The 19031-nt window shown below is 45.6% G+C and overlaps 1 protein-coding gene across 4 annotated transcripts in view; it reads left to right on the forward strand.

Moving 5' to 3' along the window:
• The window catches only part of LOC119033260 (echinoderm microtubule-associated protein-like 6), a 50077-nt gene extending 35859 nt beyond the window's left edge, over positions 1 to 14218 (forward strand). The window contains exons 24-45 of one of the 4 annotated variants that reach the window (XM_037123127.1): positions 3 to 155; positions 248 to 379; positions 483 to 571; positions 705 to 881; positions 969 to 1203; positions 1876 to 2002; positions 2807 to 2821; positions 4689 to 4767; positions 5119 to 5248; positions 5319 to 5417; positions 6999 to 7019; positions 7387 to 7560; positions 8250 to 8458; positions 8548 to 8705; positions 8812 to 8926; positions 9015 to 9203; positions 9335 to 9507; positions 9629 to 9791; positions 9877 to 9980; positions 10065 to 10218; positions 10680 to 10780; positions 11311 to 14218. In XM_037123127.1, the coding sequence (XP_036979022.1) occupies positions 3 to 155; positions 248 to 379; positions 483 to 571; positions 705 to 881; positions 969 to 1203; positions 1876 to 2002; positions 2807 to 2821; positions 4689 to 4767; positions 5119 to 5248; positions 5319 to 5417; positions 6999 to 7019; positions 7387 to 7560; positions 8250 to 8458; positions 8548 to 8705; positions 8812 to 8926; positions 9015 to 9203; positions 9335 to 9507; positions 9629 to 9791; positions 9877 to 9980; positions 10065 to 10218; positions 10680 to 10780; positions 11311 to 11335 (2822 nt within the window). In that variant the 3' untranslated portion in view covers positions 11336 to 14218. The remainder of the gene's footprint in view (positions 1 to 2; positions 156 to 247; positions 380 to 482; positions 572 to 704; positions 882 to 968; positions 1204 to 1875; positions 2003 to 2806; positions 2822 to 4688; positions 4768 to 5118; positions 5249 to 5318; positions 5418 to 6998; positions 7020 to 7386; positions 7561 to 8249; positions 8459 to 8547; positions 8706 to 8811; positions 8927 to 9014; positions 9204 to 9334; positions 9508 to 9628; positions 9792 to 9876; positions 9981 to 10064; positions 10219 to 10679; positions 10781 to 11310) is intronic. The other 3 variants (XM_037123129.1, XM_037123128.1, XM_037123130.1) reach the window with 3 other exon arrangements.
• The last annotated feature ends 4813 nt before the right edge of the window (positions 14219 to 19031 follow it).

Raw genomic sequence — 19031 nt, forward strand, 5'->3', positions numbered from 1 at the left:
AGGCGGTCGCTGCTGCGCCTTCTCCCCTGATGGGAAGGCGTTGGCGGTCGGTCTGAGCGACGGCGGCGTGCTGGTGGTGAACGCAGACACGCTGGAGGATCTGCTGAGCTTCCACCACCGCCGTGACGCCATCTCTGACGTCCGCTTCACTCCAGGTACACACACACACACACACACACACACACACACATTAACACAAACGTGTGTGTTTCTACTCAGAGATTAAAAATCCACCTTCTGCTCTCAGATTCGGGTAAGTTCCTGGCGGTGGCGTCACACGACAGCTTCGTGGACATCTACAACGTGCTGACCAGTAAGAGAGTCGGCGTCTGTAAAGGAGCGACCAGCTACATCACACACATCGACTGGGACGCTCGAGGTAAGGTAGCTGTTGGTGTTGAGGGTGGAGCAGGTGGAGGTTAATCACTGACATCACACGTGTCGCAGCGAGTTCTACGCTCAGGAACTTCGTTGTGTTGCAGGTAAACTGCTTCAGGTGAACACAGGAGCCAAAGAACAGCTGTTGTTTGAAGCCCCGAGAGGAAAGAGGCAAACCATCAGAAACTCTGAGGTGTGTGTGTGTGTGTGTGTGTGTGTGTGTGTGTGTGTGTGTGTGTGAGCCTAGCTACCTTCAGAGATATTTACCTTTATCTGCTCTTTAACCTCTAACTGTGTGTGTGTCATGTGTTTGTGTGTGTGTGCAGCTGGAGCGGGTCGACTGGGCCAGCTGGACCTGTGTTCTGGGCTCCAGCTGTGATGGAATATGGCCGACGCACAGCGACATCACCGACATCAATGCGGCGTCACTCACCAGAGACCAAACGCTGCTCGCGACCGGTGACGACTTCGGCTTCCTCAAACTGTTCAGCTACCCTGCTCGAGTACGACCGAGTCGCCGGTTCTGTTTCAGTCGGGATGATTATCAGCAAATAATGTTGAGGTGGTGACTTTCTTTCCTCCTCTTTCAGGGTCAGTATGCTCGTTTTAAGCGTTACGTGGGCCACAGCGCCCAGGTGACCAACGTCCGCTGGGCTCAGGACGACTCTACCCTGCTCACGGTGGGCGGGGCCGACACCGCCCTGATGATCTGGGCCAGGGAGCGAGGAGGTGGAGTCAGCGTGGAGGGGGACGGGCCTTTGTGTCGTGACAACCGACCGCTGGTGGACAGCGAGGAGTCTGATGACGACATCGAGGAGGATGGAGGTGGGTGTGTCCGTATGATAACGCTCAAGTGACCGAGACCTCGAGTGGCTGAGGTGATTATGACAGGGAGCAAAGGAGGAAGTCAGGTGAGGTCGGCAGACGTATGTAGAGCTACCAGGTAGATCTGTGAGTGCGTTTATTCCAGGGCAGTCAAAAGGTTTCGGCCACATGCAGCACTGAGCAGCTTTCATAGGAATCAACTGGACACCATGTCTGACACGTGAGTCCGGTTTTAAATTGGTTGAACCAAAAAAGGATGTTAGGTTCAACCTGGACGCAGCACTGGAGGCAGAGCCCTCAGATCTCAGATCGAGACGGCTGATTTCCAGTTTTGTAGAATAGAATAATTTAATAGTGCAGCTCTTCTAGATTTTTTGGACTGAATGGCTCAAATCTATGACGTTGAAACAAGTCTCAGGGGTTGAGATGCTCAAAAAAAATGGATCCGCCATTTCACAGATGCTTCTTCCACAGGGTTAGCTTGTGTTCGCTTGTGGGAAAAAAATATTTTAATTTTTAATATTTTCCTGGAGTTTTGGATCCATCCAGGTGGACTCTGCATCCAAGCAGGTGACAGGAAACAATGAGGGTCAGTTTGCAGATCTCTAATTTAAGTGTGTGTGTGTGTGTGTGTGTGTGTGTGTGTGTGTGTGTGTGTGTGTGTGTCCAAAGGCTACGACAGTGACGTTGCCCGCGAGAAGACGGTGGATTATACCACAAAGATGTACGCCAGCAGCATCCGAGAGATGAGAGGGACCAAACCTCACCAACAGCTGAAGGAGCTTTCTGCTGAGGAGAGGTATGCACACACACACACACACACACACATGCACACACACACACAGTAATGTCAGTAAACTCTGTAAAGCTTTAGAAGTATCAAGTCGAGTATGTTGATACTCAATGTGAGTGTGTGTGTGTGTGTGTGTGTGTGTTTGCATGCCCTGGCTGCTGCATGATGGATGAATGTTGTTTTGTTCCTTCATTACAAACTTCAGTGAGTTTCTGTCCTCAACAACACTCAACAGCAAAGGGCCACGCTGAAGGTTCAGATCTGCAGGTGACAGGCAGCTGAAAACTAAAACACGTGAAGACGTTTCTAAACTCTCCTCTCAGCACTTCGTGTTGACAGGACGTTTGATAAAAGAGGAAGAAGATTCTCAGTGTTTTTGTCAGTTTGCAGCGATGTCGACACAGAAGTCGTTCTTTTCCATCACAGGAACTTAATGACCTGTAACTTGAAGTGCATCTGTTGTCAGCGAGGACGAGCAGCGAGTTACCCTGAGCTAACAGGTGATCGCTGCTCCTGGGGTTGACCTCCGACCTCCGGCTGTGAGATTCACACTGGACTTCTGGACACTGGACTGTTCTGTTAGCCTGGCTAGCAGCTCGTTGGACCCACTTCAGACGGGCTGCACATGAGCAGCTCAGCTTCACAGCTGAACTCCTGACTCTTAAACTCGTCCTTTAAGTTCCTGTGGTGGAAAACAGACGCCTGTTTCTGTCCCTTCGTGGAGCCTTTACTTCCTGAGTGCTGCTGTCTGACTTTACTCGTAGAGACTCTTAATATCTGTGTTGTGTTTTGACTTGCATTCCCCTGGAGGCAGGGCATTGTCAAGTAAGTATGATGCTCACTGTGTAGGATTAGGGTTAAATTATATATTCTGTGTATTTATCTTCAAACAGCGTCTGGAAACCCAGTCAGATAATCCCAGAAGAAACCAGCAGTTTCTTCATTCAGAGTTCTGTGAACATATAACCAGTAACTAAAGCTGTCAGACAAATGTAGTTGAGTAAAAAGAAAAGAGAGCGAGAATAAAATCTCAAACAGTCACATCAGATGGAGGAGGATCAGGTCCGCTGTAAAAGAAACAGAATCAGAATCATTTCAGAATCATTTCTTACAGCGGACTGATTCTCAACACTGATCTCAGTTCAGTGTAACATCTGTCTCCGTTCCGTCAGCTTCATCTTCGTCTCCTCTTTCTCTGTTTCTCATCTCATCCTCTCTTTAAAACTCAGCTGATTCCCCCTCTTCCTCTCCTCCTGTGTCTCAGCCCTCAGCACCTGTGTGTCACCTGAGGTGTGTGGTTCTGATCCACAGCCTGGTTCATGCCACTCACACAGAACCACCTCCTGACCACATTTCAGCATCAGGATGTTAGATGTGATCAGTATCAGACGCTCAGCAGGAGACAGACAGACGCCTCCACAGGGGGGCGCCAGAGCCCTCGAGCAACAGCAGGAGGTGAATTCTCCCAGTCAGAGTCAGAACTCACCTGTGGACACTGTGACATCACTTCCTGCGGAGATCTTTATCTCTGATGTCCTTTCAGAATAAAGCTCAGCCAGTGTCAGACAGACAGAAACATGAACTCAGCTCATCTGTTGGTTCTGGTCCGGAGACTGAAAGATGGCTCTGCTCGTGCGTGTTGGTGTGTTAAAGGAGCAGTCTGTAGTTCTGGTTAATGAGCAGACAAAGATCCTGATTGGCTGATTAAAACAAGCTGAATAAACAAACTCTCTTTGTTTCCACCACTGAATAAACTGAATAAACAAACTGACCATGAAGGAGTGTTACTGTGTTTATATGTGGCGGACCCTGCCACCTCTCTGTCCTCACACAGTTTGTTGATTCACTGATGGAGACAGTTTGTGTTATTACAGCATTAATAATGTAAATGACAAAATTCAGATTGTCCAAAGCTACACAGCACCCTTTAACACAGTAAGCTATGCTAGCATGTTAGCATTGACAGCACAAGCATTAAAACAACAAGCACCGGTTAGCATGCTAGAATTTTGTTAGCATGTAGCTGCAGCCACTGCTAGTCACATTATAGTGTCTCTGAGGCCTGTGCATGTGTGTGTCTGTGTGTGTGTGCATGTGTGCGTGTGTGTGTGTGTGTGTGTGCGTGTGTGTGTGTGTTATCTAAAGCTCTGTACCTTGGTTCTGTCCCTCTGCTGTCCAGGGGATCCAGGTAACACCTGTCCACCTGTTCGTCCACCTTATACTGTCTGTCTGTTCGACGCCTCCACAGTGTGTGTGTGTGTGTGTGTGTGTGTGTGTGTGTGTGCGGCATCACCTCACTCTGTCCTCTCTGGATTTATAATCCCACAAAAACATCTGAGGGGGATGAATGTAGATTTTAACACGAGAGAGCGTTTGTAGATATTTGAAACAGTTCTGGTTCTGAACACACGGGTTCGGATTGTGTGTTTGTAGTTTTTAATCACAACAACAGGATTTAAAGTCACGTGTGGTTTTATTTGTCTCTGTCTGAAGCACTAACTCCATTTCATCAGTGGCAAGTTGCTACGACTACTTTAATCCATGAAGTACGAGCAGCATTTGTCTGTCTCGTGTCTGTCCTACCTGTCTGTCTGCAGACTGTCTCACCTGTCTGTCCTCCAGACCTCAGCACAGTGAGACGTGAATGACCAGTTGATTGATTAGGTGATTAACAGACTGATTGATCCTCCAGGCCTCCAGTGAGTCGAGCAGCACCGCAGCCGGAGAAACTCCAGAAAAACAACGTGTCCAAGAAGAAGAGGCTAGTCGAGGTACGCCCGTCTGTCCACCTGTCTCCTGTCCATCTGTCTGTCCTCCTGATCATCTGTCTCCTGTCTGTCCTCCTGATCACCTGTCTCCTGTCTGTCTGTCTGTCTGTCTGTCCTCCTGATCATCTGTCTCCTGTCTGTCTGTCTGTCTGTCTGTCCTCCTGATCACCTGTCTCCTGTCTGTCTGTCCTCCTGATCATCTGTCTCCTGTCTGTCTGTCTGTCTGTCTCCTGTCTGTCCTCCTGATCATCTGTCTCCTGTCTGTCTGTCTGTCTGTCCTCCTGATCATCTGTCTCCTGTCTGTCTGTCTGTCTGTCCTCCTGATCACCTGTCTCCTGTCTCCTCCCTCTACAGGACCTGGTTTTGGATCATGTCTTTGGTTTTCGGGGCTACGATTGTCGCAACAACCTGCACTACCTCAACGACGGCACAGATATCGTCTACCACACTGCCGCCACCGCCATCGTCCACAGTCTCAGCACTGGTAACCACGGCAACGCACACAGACATCATATGACATCAGTGATGTGTTTACGTGTCTTTCTCTGCTGCAGGAACTCAGAGTTTCTACCTGGAGCACACAGACGACATCCTCTCTCTGACCGTCAACCAGCATCCCAAATACAAAAACATCATCGCCACGGGACAGATCGGTACACTGTGTGTGTGTGTGTGTGTGTGTGTGTGTGTGTGTGTGTGTGTGTGTGTGTGTGTTTCTGCATGCCAGTGTGTTTCTCTACTAACTCCTCTGTACTAAATGAATCCTGCTTTTCTCTCCTCTGCTTCATGTTTAACCTGCTTGCTTTACTTTTTGTCCACTGAGAGAATAGAAACCAACTGAACATGCTGTTTTAAAAAGGACAAATCAGCAGATGAACAGTTGATTTTTACAGGAGAAGTACGATCTAACATTCAGTCTTGTGTTGTGAGATTTATAATGTAAAATACAGTGATGTAAATGTGCTACAGGTGTGCAGTTACCTTAGTGGAAACACAACGTCTGTCTTCAGGGAAGAACCAGAGAGACTTTGTAGTCTACTTCTTTGTCCCTGTGGAGAAAGTCACCAAACTCCCTTAAAAACACTAAATTTTGTGAAATGTTGAGTTAGGAGAAAGTTTATAAACTTTGCAGCACATTTTCTTTACAAATTAAAAATCACTGTCTCCTTCTTGTAAATTCAGCATTAAATATAATACATGAAGCTGAGTAGTAACCACAATGTCACCAGACTCCCTTAACAAATCAGCTAATTTAAGAGTTGTTGAGTTAAAACAAACTTTATACCCATTATGAAACTGCGTCTCTGACAGATTCTGACTCATTGTGTCCTTGTTGTAAATTCAGCATTAAATGTTTCAGCTGAAGTTGTTTGTCTCCTTGTAAAAAGTGTCAGTTTGTGGCAGCATGTCTGTACCAGCCTGTCTGCTTCTGTGTCTAAAGTGCTAAAGTCTTACCTGCCAACATTGATCAGCTGTTTGAACACACTGTTTACACTGATTTCACCATTTACACTCCATTTATGAAAGAAGAAACATGTTATTGATCTGAACATGTCACATGTTACAAAGACACTAAACAGGAACAATATAGGCGACTTCTTTGTCCCCGTGGAGAAAGTCCCCAGACTCCCTTAACAAATGTGTCAGTTTAGTGAGTTGTTGAGTTGGAGACACTTTATAAACTCTGTGAAACTCTGTCTCTGACTCATTCTGCATTATTTGGACCTTCTTGTTCATTCAGCAAATGTTCTGGATGAACTTCTTTCTGTCTTTGAGTAGAAACATGGAGTCTGATTGTCTCAGTGATGGACAGGTTTGTCTTTTATACAGAGCAGGATGTTAATTCCAGGTGTGAACAGGCTCATAAACACCTGGTGAACATAGAGGAGCATTTAGCATGTAAAGAGGCAGATATTTCCCTCAGGAGGTGGTGGAGACCAAAAACAGAGCTAAAAGATGGACTGAGATTCATCAGCTGACAGATTCTGTCAACCCAGTGAAACGTCACCTTGTTTCTGCTGAAAACAACAAGACGAATAAAACAGCTCCTGCAGATAAACAACTCTCTACACTCGCCTGAGCAGCGACAGTCACCCATCAATATCTCTCTTTACTGTCATGGCTGACGTTTGAAACAACTCACCTCAGGTTTTGTCTGTTTTTTTTGTTTTGTTTATGTATGTGTGTGTTTTGGCTGGCCTCATTTGTCACCTTCTGCTCTCACCACACCTCAGGTGACGTCAGTGAACTCCCAGGTAAATTCAAACCGCACCGCCTCTCCCACCACGACAGACACCCTGGAACCCAGACACGACCTGCAGAACTAGTCCAACAGGACTCTTAGTTACTTTTAGTAACTCAGGAGTAAATCACGCTCACTGATCAGATGAACTCATTTTGTTTTACTGGACTAAACTCTGAGATCAGGTCACGATCTTCAGACAGAGACTCTGTTCAGTCCTTGGTGCTGATGGTTCTGGTTCTCAGGGTGTTTGTGGGCTGCATCGATCCGTCTGACTGCCTGGTTTTGCTCCAACATCTTTCTGTGGCGTTGTGTCGTCCACTTGATGTCATCAAACTGGATTTAATTCTCTCTGCTCGTGTCTGGTGATCTTCCTGCAGGCACCACACCTTCCATCCACGTGTGGGACGCCATGAGTAAACAGACGCTGTCCATCCTTCGCTGTCCGCACACGAAAGGCGTCGGCTACGTAAACTTCAGCGCCACGGGGAAGCTGCTGCTGTCGGTGGGAGTGGAGCCCGAACACACCATCACTGTGTGGCGCTGGCAGGAAGGTCGGACCGACATCTGCTCATAGTTTCATCTACGATTAATGTGTCAGAAATAATTAGACAGTTTTATAAACTAATGCTGTTGGTCACATCTGAAGATCTTTTTAGTTTTCTCTTGATTTCCTAGTTTTTGTCAGCAAATACAAGCTACAGTTTGTACGATCCAGCTGAAAAACATTTAAAGTGCTTGATGATCTGGTTCTTAAAGCATCTGCAGTGACAGAGAGCCAAAAAACTAAAGATTAACCGTCTCTACCTGAAGCTACGGTGGCCCTGAGGGACAAGAAACTCATTTCCTGAATATTTTATTTAGTCTATAAAACTAGAGGTTATAACTCAAAGACTTGCTCCCCACGTAGACATAAACTCCTCATTCTAATGTCATGAAACCACAACAACATTTACTTTCTGGTGATTATACTCAAACTAAAACTCACCGGGCCTTTAACAGATCCCGTAAGTCTTAAGTCCCAGTTTAAAACTTGCTAAACCGAGGAGTGACAGAAATGCAACAAATCATCCTTTAAAAAAAAAAAGTTCACAATGTTGTTGTCAAGAATAACAATGAAAACGGACATCAAAATGAGCAGCGATGGAGCCCTGATTGTTAAAGGAAGTGGAGCTGTGAACGATGTGAGGAGGTCGTCTGGATCAGAACTCGACAGGATCTTGACTGAAGTGTCTCTCCGCAGGATCTAAGGTGTGCAGTAAAGCTGGACACCCGGACCGGATCTTTGTGGTGGAGTTTCGTCCGGACTCTGACTCTCAGTTTGTGTCGGTGGGAATCAAACACGTGAAGTTCTGGACGCTGGCTGGCGGCGCTCTGATGTACAAGAAGGGCGTGGTGGGAACGGTGGAGGACGGCAGGATGCAGACGATGCTGTCTGTCGCCTTCGGTGCTGTGAGTTTATAACCTGTTCGCTCATCCGAAGAGGTCCCTGAACTCAGCATGTTCAGCTCCACGTTGAATTACCGTTGTTACATTTGCAGAATAACTTGACGTTCACCGGAGCCATTAACGGCGACGTGTACGTGTGGCGGGATCACTACCTGCTGAGGGTGGTGGCGAAGGCTCACACCGGACCGGTCTTCACCATGTACACCACGCTGAGGGACGGACTCATCGTCACCGGCGGCAAGGAGAGGCCGTGAGTGACAGCAGCTGAGTCCAGACTACATCTGACAGGCATCATCACATCAGCTCAATGTGTGTGTGTGTGTGTGTGTGTGTGTGTGTGTGTGTGTGTGTGTCAGGACGAAGGAGGGCGGGGCCGTGAAGCTCTGGGACCAAGAGATGAAACGCTGTCGAGCGTTCCAGCTGGAGACGGGACAGCAGGTGGAGTGCGTCCGATCTGTCTGCAGAGGAAAGGTGAGAACCTTCGATCGTGACCTTCATCCCTCGGTGGTCGTCCTCCCTCCGTCCTCCTCATCTCCCTCCTCCTCCTCTTTGTCCTCAGGGTAAGATCCTGGTGGGGACGAAGGATGGCGAGATCATCGAGGTCGGGGAGAAGAACGCGGCGTCCAACCTGCTGCTGGACAGTCACGCTCGGGGAGGAATCTGGGGTCTGACTGCTCATCCTGCTAAAGATCTCTGCATCACCGCCAGTGACGACGCCACCATCCGACTGTGGGACCTCACTGACAAGGCACACACACACACACGCACACACACACATGCACGCACACACACACACACACACGCACACACACCCACACGCACATACACACACGCAGGATATCTGATGGCTGTTAATGTCTTTTCTCTCTCTCTCTGCAGAAACTGCTGAACAAAGTGTGTGTCGGTCACGCAGCCCGGTGTGTGAGCTACAGTGCAGACGGAGAGATGCTGGCGGTGGGGATGAAGAACGGCGAGTTCCTCCTCCTCCTCGCCAACTCGTTGAAGATGTGGGCAAAGAAACGAGACCGCAGCGCCGCCATCCAGGACATCCGGTGGGAGAGACAGAGAGAGAACGAACAGGAGACATGAAACTCACAAATATACAAACACAAAACAAACACGACAGAAAGAAACAAGGCAGAAAACAAAAACGAGCTTTGTGTGTGTGTGCAGGTTCAGTCCGGACCGGCGGCTGCTGGCGGTCGGTTCTGTGGAGAGCACAGTGGATGTTTACGATGTGAGCGGAGGTCCGAGTCTGAACCGGATCGTGTACTGCAGCGACATCCCGGCTTTCATCCTGCAGCTCGACTTCTCTGCTGACAGCTGCTATATACAGGTACACACACACACACACACACACACACACATGCACACAGGTATATACACATATACTCATATACATACTGCTGACTGTGTGTCAGGTGTCCACAGGAGTCTATAAGCGACAGGTGTTCGAGCTTCCGTCAGCGAAGTTGGTGAGTGACCAGACCATCATCGACAGAATCACCTGGGCAACCTGGACCAGGTAACACACACACACACACATGCACATACACACACACACACACTCTTTCCCCTTCAGCTTCACCTCTTGTTGTTTGTCTCTAAGCATTCTGGGAGATGAAGTTTTGGGGATTTGGCCACGAAATGCTGACAAAGCTGAAGTCAACTGTGCGTGTGTGTCTCACGCCGGCCTGAACGTTGCCACCGGCGACGACTTCGGACTCGTCAAACTGTTCGACTTCCCCTGCACAGAGAAATTTGTGAGTCACTGACATTTTTGTTTGTCGTCATTGTGTGATTTCTAAAAGAGATACTGTGAGCTCAACAGATGGATGATGTTGTGTGGAAATAAGATAAAATGGTTTAAATCAGGGGTGTCAAACTGATCCAGTAAAGGGCCATGTGGCTGCAGGTTTTCATTCCAACCAAGCAAGAACACACCTGATCCAAATCAGGTGTGTTCTTGCTTGGTTGGAATGAAAACCTGCAGCCACATGGCCCTTTACTGGATCAGTTTGACACCACTGGTTTAAATAAAGTGATAACAGTCACCAGGATTTCTTTATTAGGTCATTCATACATTTCTGGACAGTCAGATTGAAACATGACGGCAGTGCAGATTATTGTTTTCTGCCAAACATCACCTTAAACAATAAAAAACATTAGATTATTGTTTATTGACAAGAATTTAACATCATTTTTAAATGATTTCTGTCTCCAGGCCAAACACAAGCGCTACCTCGGCCACTCGGTGCACGTGACCAACATCCGCTTCTCCCATGAAGACAAACACGTGATCAGCACAGGAGGAGACGACTGCAGGTGAGCTGATCACTGATCAATAACAGATGGTCACCTGAAACACAGCGACAACACAAAACATGATTCTGCGTTAGTTCTTGCTGCTGTAGATGTCTGCTGGAACACATTTTACCATCGTGACACACATTCTTGAGTGCGGCTCGACTGCTACTGCGAGAGAGTCCAGACACGTCCGACCCGAACCCAAAACATATCTGATCAGAACCCGAAACACGTCCGACCTGAAACTGAAACACATCCAACCTCAACCTAAAACACGTCCGACCTGAACCCGACACACATCCGGTCCTACTCGAACAGACGAGCTGATGATGATAATGACGATGAGCCGTTACCATGGTTACAGCCTGTCTGATTATACTGATTACAGACAGGTAAAGTTTCGGTTACCAGAAAAAATGCATTGTTTATGTTTGTCTAAATTAAATATGATGACGTGATCGTACCGGACCTGAACCCTGTCAGAATAAAGTCCATGTTGTGGTTCTGGTGGCACCATTCAGTTCCTAACAGCTGTTTGTCTGTTGCAGCGTGTTTGTGTGGAAATGCCTGTAAACACACAGATTTCTGCCGCCCAGTGACGCTTTTATCCAAAGCGCCTTAACAGCACCTCAAGTGGACCCAGAGGGACTCGAACCCACAACCTGAACGTCTGTTTGTTAGACAGCTGGAGGAAGACTTCCTGCTCTCAAAGCCGCTTCAGAGACGAGATGTTCAGATTCTGTTCTGGTTGGCTTCAAACTACAGACGCTTGAGACACTTGATGATGGATCACATGACGGGAAGGAACCCGAAGAACCTGAAGAACCATCATCACAACCTTCATCAGATTGTTTTTCTTGTTCTGAACCAGAAAATAATCCGATCCATATTCATTTATAATTTTTAAAAACAACAACAGTTGGTCAAGTGAACTCAGCGACTCTTGACTGGAAAGAAAACCTTTTTTAAAAGTTCTTTTGGATTCACTACTGTGCAGTTAGAGGCCAACCAGGAAGTCATGAGACTCGCTGTCTCAGCACTGTTTGTGTTGTGTTCGTGTCCTCGGGTCGTTTAAACATCGGACTCCTGGTTTCAACTCTTCACACACGTCTTATTAAAGCTGCTGATGCTGCGTTCAGGTCACCATCAGAAAAACAGCAACATTCAAGTGGAAAAAGTGACGTTGACAGAATGTTTCATCACAAACTAAACTGACGGGAGCATTTAAAGGACAATCTGTAAGACACTGATTCATAAGTGATCTGATCAAACTGTTGGTGGATCACTCAGGAGGTTCTGGACTCAGGACGCTCTGTACTGACGAGGTTCTGGACCGGGAGAGAAGATGCTCTGATGCTGAAATGCTGTAAAGTTTTTCTGAAACTGAGAAGAGAAACTTGACATTTGATTTCAAATCACTTTTCATTTCAAAGAGCCTTTACTGTATCTGTCGTAGGATATCATCACACTGAAGTGCCTTTCTGGAACTTTCTACCTGTGTTTGTTTGTTTTCTTCATAATCGGGGTGATGGGGATATTTCATACAATGAATCTTTTTTTCATTTAATCCATAATTGATTTTATTTTGTACTCGGTCTGGTGCTACACTGAGAATGTTCAAACTTTGATTCACCCACAAAGAAAGGAAACAAAAGAAATGAACATTTTCTTTGCTGCTGCTTTTTGTTTTAGAGGCGTGAAACATCCAAAGCATCGTGATCGTAACACAACACAGGACATCTGAGGATGTCAGGAGGAACATTTACAGAAATATCTAAATGTTATTTATGCCTAATCTACCGTGTGGATGAGCTTCCTGTGCCGGAGCTGTTGAATATTAACTGTTGTGAAAAGTGTCTAAAGAGTCTGTTTGTGTGAAGATGAAAACAATTCAATCTAATTTGTTGGCTCGGTCGCCGTCGACACATCGACAGTCTCCATCCTTGAAGTAATCACTTAAGCTTGACTGCTTCTGTGCCCAAAAATAACATTTTAAAAACATCACAGCCGGGAGGAAAAACAGCAGAAGATCAGTGGTAAAATAAATCTTACACGTTACGTCAAATTAAAGATGATCCTCAGAGAGACCGCATGTAAAATATGGCCAGAATTTAAATGTCACTCCAAAATGAAAGAGGGCAGCATTTCATCAGAGTCACCAACAGCTGCTGCTGTCCGCTAACCGCTTCTTTGCTGTAGCTAGCTACCATTAGCTAATTAGCTCACTGCTCAGTTAGTGGTGGAGACAGTGGCCGTGGAGTTAGCCTGGACCAGGACTTTGGACTTGGGGGGATCTGAAGTGGACGTTAGACTGGGACTGAACTCGGCCTCTGAGAGCAACGGAGGTCAGTGTGAAGACAGGGGACAAGCTACAGAGGTGATTTACAGCAGTCTGACCAGGTGAGAAGACACGTCAGGCGGGGACAACATCTCCACCTTGCTGTGAACTGAGGATTTATTTGGACTGAGCCAGCGGAGACTGTGGAGACAAACCAGAACTGTTCTGGTGTCTCTGACTCTGTTCAGTTTGAATGAAGTGAGTTTGACGATGAGTTAACAAGGAGATTAAACTGGTCTGAGTTCAGTCAGAGACAGAAACTTATTAGACTCAGTATTGAACTGGCTGCTTTTACATCTCCAGCTGAAACTTCAGGATGTCACTGTTATAGAGAGCCGTGAGGAGGCTAGCTGGTTAGCACGCTAACTTCAGTAGACACCTCTGCAACACAGAACAGAGACGTGTTCGACGTTGTTTCTTCACCTCATTTTTAAAATACGTAGAAAGACATTATAATTCTGGCCATATCTTACAAATCTTCCCTTTAAAAGGATCATACCATGTATTTTTCTGCAGATTTTAGTCCATAAACTTGAGATAAAGAGTTTCTTTTAAAACTGAAGTATTGACACACACGTCCCCTCCAGCCTGCCATAGCTTAAAACAAGGATTTTAAGATTATTAAAAACATTGAATTTGATCTTCGTTCCTGTAATCTAGAGAGGAGAAATGACGAATGAGTTGATCTTCATGTTTACTAGCGAACAGTCTGATGCACGAGCTGTTTGTGCAGAGTGCATGTGTGATGTAGTCGCAGATACTACCGTAAAAACAGAAGAAGACAAGAAACGTCCACAAAAAAAGAGAAATAAATGTTGCACTTGTTGAAGATGTAAAATGCTGCACTGAGATCAGTTTTGGTTTGTAAATGTTTCTCTGTGTTCAGGCTGTCAGACTGTGTCGCTCCTCTGTTGTCACATGATCTGTATCATACTGTACATGGAAATATAAATGATGCTCAGATGCATGAATTTATTTTTAAACCAAAACCTGTTGGTGTATGATTGATGAGATTTTATGGTGCGCTTTAGTTGTTTTATTTTATACCGAAGTGTGTGTGTGTGCGTGTGCGTGTGTGTTCATGTACAAACTGATTAAATGAGACTTGTGCAAGAAAACGAGTCCACTGTGTCTCACGGAGAATAAAGGTTTTAATCAGGAGCTTCTTCAGAGTCTCCGTGATGATCTGGTTCCTGACCTGGACTTCATCTCCCAGAAGCATCTGAAGGCCAAGAGGATCGTCCAGACGTTCACATGCTCGCATCTGTTACTGTGAGTGTGTTATTTATCGGCCGCTCATCCTGGTTGTTGGAAGAAGATAAAGATGGGAATTGTTTCATTTTACAGTTCTGCTGATGTCGCTGTGCAAGATCTTTCATTTAATTATATTTGATTTTCCTCCAAATTACCACAAAATGTACCAAATCTATCAGCACCAACATTATCCAGAAGTAATGTTTCCAATAGCTGCTGAATTTTAAAGTACTTTTCCACAAAACTTCCAGCTGGTTTCTTCTTGAAGTTTTCATTTCCAACCAGTTTCTGTTTATTTTCACCACTTTCTGTATTTCAGTTGATCATTTTCCTAAATTTTATTTTGGTATTCCTTGTTGCTATTTACCATCAAACACAAGTTCACAATGAAGCTTCAAGAGACTAATAACCCATTTTATAAGTTTCATTTTATCTATTGAGACCTAAAAATAATGTGTTATCACTCAAGTTTGATTCTGAGACAGAAATAAATCAGCAAATGAAATAATAACAGCAGTTAAACTAGGAACAATAAAATTCATTTATGAACTGAATGTTTTTAATGAATAAGGATGACGTGAACTTCAGTAATGTTTTGAGGCAACATGCTTATCATGACAGTTGTCCACCAGTCACGAAGTTTTCATGCAGCTATTTTGCTGACTTGTTTTTGTTTTGGTGATATTTTTAAGATGATTTGTACGCAGGTAGGACAGATACGACTCGCTGGCCTGATGAATAGAAGTTATGTTGACCAGACATCTCACCAAACGCTCTCTGTGAGCAGCAGCTGGACAAGTTGCACATCATACAGGGAAAGTTGAAACGGTCACGAGAGACATTCAGACAGGTCAAAGAGAGTCATAGGATTCAGAGAGTGAGCTTTATTCATAGGGAAAAGAGACTTCTTGAAAAAACCCACCAGCTTGAACAACTCAGACTGGAGTTGATGGATCTACCCAAGGTAGGTTTACAAGTCGAGTGCATAGCCGGCTGCGTGGCCGAACTGCTTAACCTCCGTGATTCAGACAACAAGAAGATCGCAGAGCTCAAAGCCGAATGGGTCCGCCTGAAAGACATGGTCAAAGACGACGATGAGACGATTGAGGAGGAAGTACAGGCCATGGAAAGAGAGAGGAAATATTTGACTGAAGCTCTGAAACGATATGAGAAGATTGACGAAGAGATGGTTGTGATAAAGGAGAGGCAGTTAACGAGACTTGATATTGTGAAAGCCGACGAGGAGAAGAGACTCATTGAAGCAAAGAACACAACAACACATGTCCTTCAACCAGAGACACAAAGTGAGCGGCCTGTCAGAAACACCAGTCGATGGAGATCAGTTTGGAAAAGATTCACCAAGCTCTTCAAACGCTGAGTGGGCGACACTGACCAGCTTTTGAAAAATTCTTTTTCTTTCTGCAAATTCCTTTTCATTCATTCTTATAGTTTTGAGCATTTCTGGCAGTACATTCAGCAGTTTTCCAAAATCATTTCAGCCATCAGCATTCATGATGTATTTTCGCAGGAAAAGCAATTTTTCTAGTTTCCAACATGGTCCTCGGTGTCGGCACTTAAAGGCCCCCACAGACCTCCCAGACCAACGGCCAGCGGCCTTCATCCGACCTCTCTGTTGCCTCGTCTGACCCATTTGGCAGAAAAGTTGCGGTGAACATTCCTCCTCGATAGCTGCCAGTTACAGAGTATCATGTTCATTCTGTGCGAGATGCAGCAAGCCTCCTTAACATCAGGTGGTGCTAGTCTCGTCCCAGTAAACCAAAACAGGAAATGACAGAATGTAGTGCTTAAAAAACAAAGCACGCCACATATAGTTTAGCAACACACACACTATTCCGCCCCTCCAACACACCGCGCTGATTTGCTAGCACACCGTCAATCAGGTTATACAACTAGCGCACAACTAATCAGAGAATCCAATGGCTCATACAGCCAACAGCCATCGATCTCACACTGTCCACGCACTTCCAAAAGCTTCCAACACAGCTGAACACTCCGAACAGATTCATTCCTGAACTTGTCCGATTCTCCCCAAACAGTTTAGATGGCCGGCAGTTGGCCTGGTGTGTTTCAGGCTTAAGACACAAACAGGTTTTCTCCGGGTGCTCCGGTTCACCAACTAGCATTCGCTTGCTAAAAAAAATAATAACCACTGAGCTGAGGACCAACTAACTGACCCAACCCTCTGACGCTGCTATCTCTCCAGACCGATTTAGATGATGTAGCAGTGAGATGCAGCCTCGCAGAGTCTCTGTTGCACTTAAATCTATGTACCAGTTTTAAAACTGTGTTGATAGGCCAACTAAAATCACTAAAATTCAACCTAGGCGTTTTTTGTGAACGTACGCAAGTCAAACCTTCGTGTCAAAGCATGATTATGATGAAAGAGGCACTTTTAAGATTTACTGTATTTTCGTTTTTGGGTCAAGCTCATTTTCAATGGGAGTGCTACGGGCACTTTTACAACAGCATCAAAATCTCTATTTTTAAAACAGTAAGAAGTCTGGACACAACATGAAACTTTGCTGGTAGCATCACCAGGGTCTCTACACATGAACACCAGCACTGACAACATTGTTTGTGTACACAGAGTTACTAAAAAGAAAGTTTTTGAACAGCTCATGTTAGCAGTAGCTTAACCTGGAGGACAGTTAAGGCGGAACTACTGTCTTTGCGATAGCTTCACCTATCCACGCCAGATCTCACATGACTTTTCTGGCTTTTGATTTTAATATTGTTTCTTATATGAGGCTCCTTTTTCAACTTCAAGGTCAATATTGTTTTTTGCTAATGACAAAACAACAAATTATCAGTGCATTTATATATCGAGTCTTCTTACTGTTTTAAAAATAAAAATTTTGACGCTAGCGTAAAAGTGCCGTAGCACTCCCACTGAAAATGAGCTTGACAACAAAAATACGTAAATCTTAAAAGTGGCTCTTTCATTGTAATTATGCTTTTACACATGTTGGCAGGTCTGGCTGCACTGCAACTCGTGTATTGTGTGGACATCCGTATTGGCCGTGTGTTTCGATTTCCAGGTGACTTCTGGGATGTTGACTGGGAAGCAGCCGAGGTACCTGCAGCTCCTGCAGCTCCTGCAGCACCTGCAGCACCTGCAGCTCCTGCAGCACCTGCAGCTCCTGCAGCTCCTGCAGCTCCACCGTCACCTCTGAGCCGTCATTGCACCCGGTCTGGCTGGCACAACAGACTTTCCTGTTACCAGACTATTTTAACATGTGTAGCTCCCATTTTAGAACTTGGTTTTAAAACCTTTTTTAAGGTTTTAATCCTTTATGGCCTTTTTATGTGAAGTGTAATAACTTATTGTCTAGTGTTGAATTGTGAATTGTTGAATTGTCTCTCTTTCACCTGGTCACTGTCAGTGTGCTCTCCACGATTTTTTACAGAACCTGTGTCCCATCTAAAAGAACCTTTTTCTAATCCACTTAATTCCACCTCTCATCCCCCTTACAGTAATGTTAGTATGTGTTCAGGACACTCTGAAGTGGTTGAATCAGTTTAGAGACATAACGTTCCTCCTGCTTCAGAAAGGCAGCAGGTGATGATGCTCACCTGAATGATCACCTGCTGACTCGTCTACAGCGATGTTAGGAATATTGATTGTTACTCTGGATATCTACAGTGATCTGCATGAGGCACTCTCACTGTAATTTAATTGTATTGATCAGAAATAGAACAATCAGGGCTTATGTTGTTGTTTTGAATGCAACATCTTGGTTATCTGGCATCCTCTGTTGCCGTGGTTACAAGGCTCCTCTGTGGGAGGGGCTTAGAAGGCCGGGCTGCTGGCTTGTTGCTAACAAGTGTCAACATGAGGCTGCAGAACTTCTCCGGGACGATAAACGTCATCACAGTGAACACAGAGACTCACCTACTCACTAACCAGGACGATGCTAACACCTGGGTCAGCCTACAGACTGGAACTGGTACTCTGCTCCTGCAGAGCTCACAGAACTGAACCAGAACCAACTCTTCTGTCACAGAACTGCAGTTGTCAATAGGAGCAGATTCATGTCCTGTTTAGAACCTTTTCTGACCCGGTTGGCTCCATGTTGGTGCCGTGTTGATGAGACGGTGTAGTTCACTGAGCTTTAACACAAAACTACACGAGAATTGATTTTAATACAGCAAACTGACAAACATCATGAGTGTGATTCATGACACAGTTCAGACAGGATCAATACATTATCATGGCACCATTTTATTTATTGATGATGTCAGAGCTTCCTGGGCTGTGATTGGCTCATTTGTTGCAGCCGTTGCTGTGGCAGCAGGTCCAGCCTGGACTGGAGCAGCGGTCCAGCGTGATGCAGCCTTTCTCTCCGTTATCTGCAGCAGCAAACAGGAAACACATCAGAGCCACACAACAGGTGTGTAAATCCACACGTGTCGTCACAAAGAGCAGCTGTAAACGTTTCCACACAGTCGGCTCATCAAATCTACATTCAAACGTTCCACATGAGCAGGTAGACGACTCACCTCTGGTGTAGCACGCCTGCTGGACTTTGCTGCGACAGTCCAGCAGCATGTTGTTGACCATGAAGAAGTCCTCGCCGTAACACTGGATGTGAAAATCCTTAGCTGCAACACAAACACACCTGTGATCACACCTGAGGCAGTCTCACCTCCTCAGAT

Source organism: Acanthopagrus latus, chromosome 15, assembly GCF_904848185.1.
Source record: "Acanthopagrus latus isolate v.2019 chromosome 15, fAcaLat1.1, whole genome shotgun sequence".
Classification (NCBI taxonomy): domain Eukaryota; kingdom Metazoa; phylum Chordata; class Actinopteri; order Spariformes; family Sparidae; genus Acanthopagrus; species Acanthopagrus latus.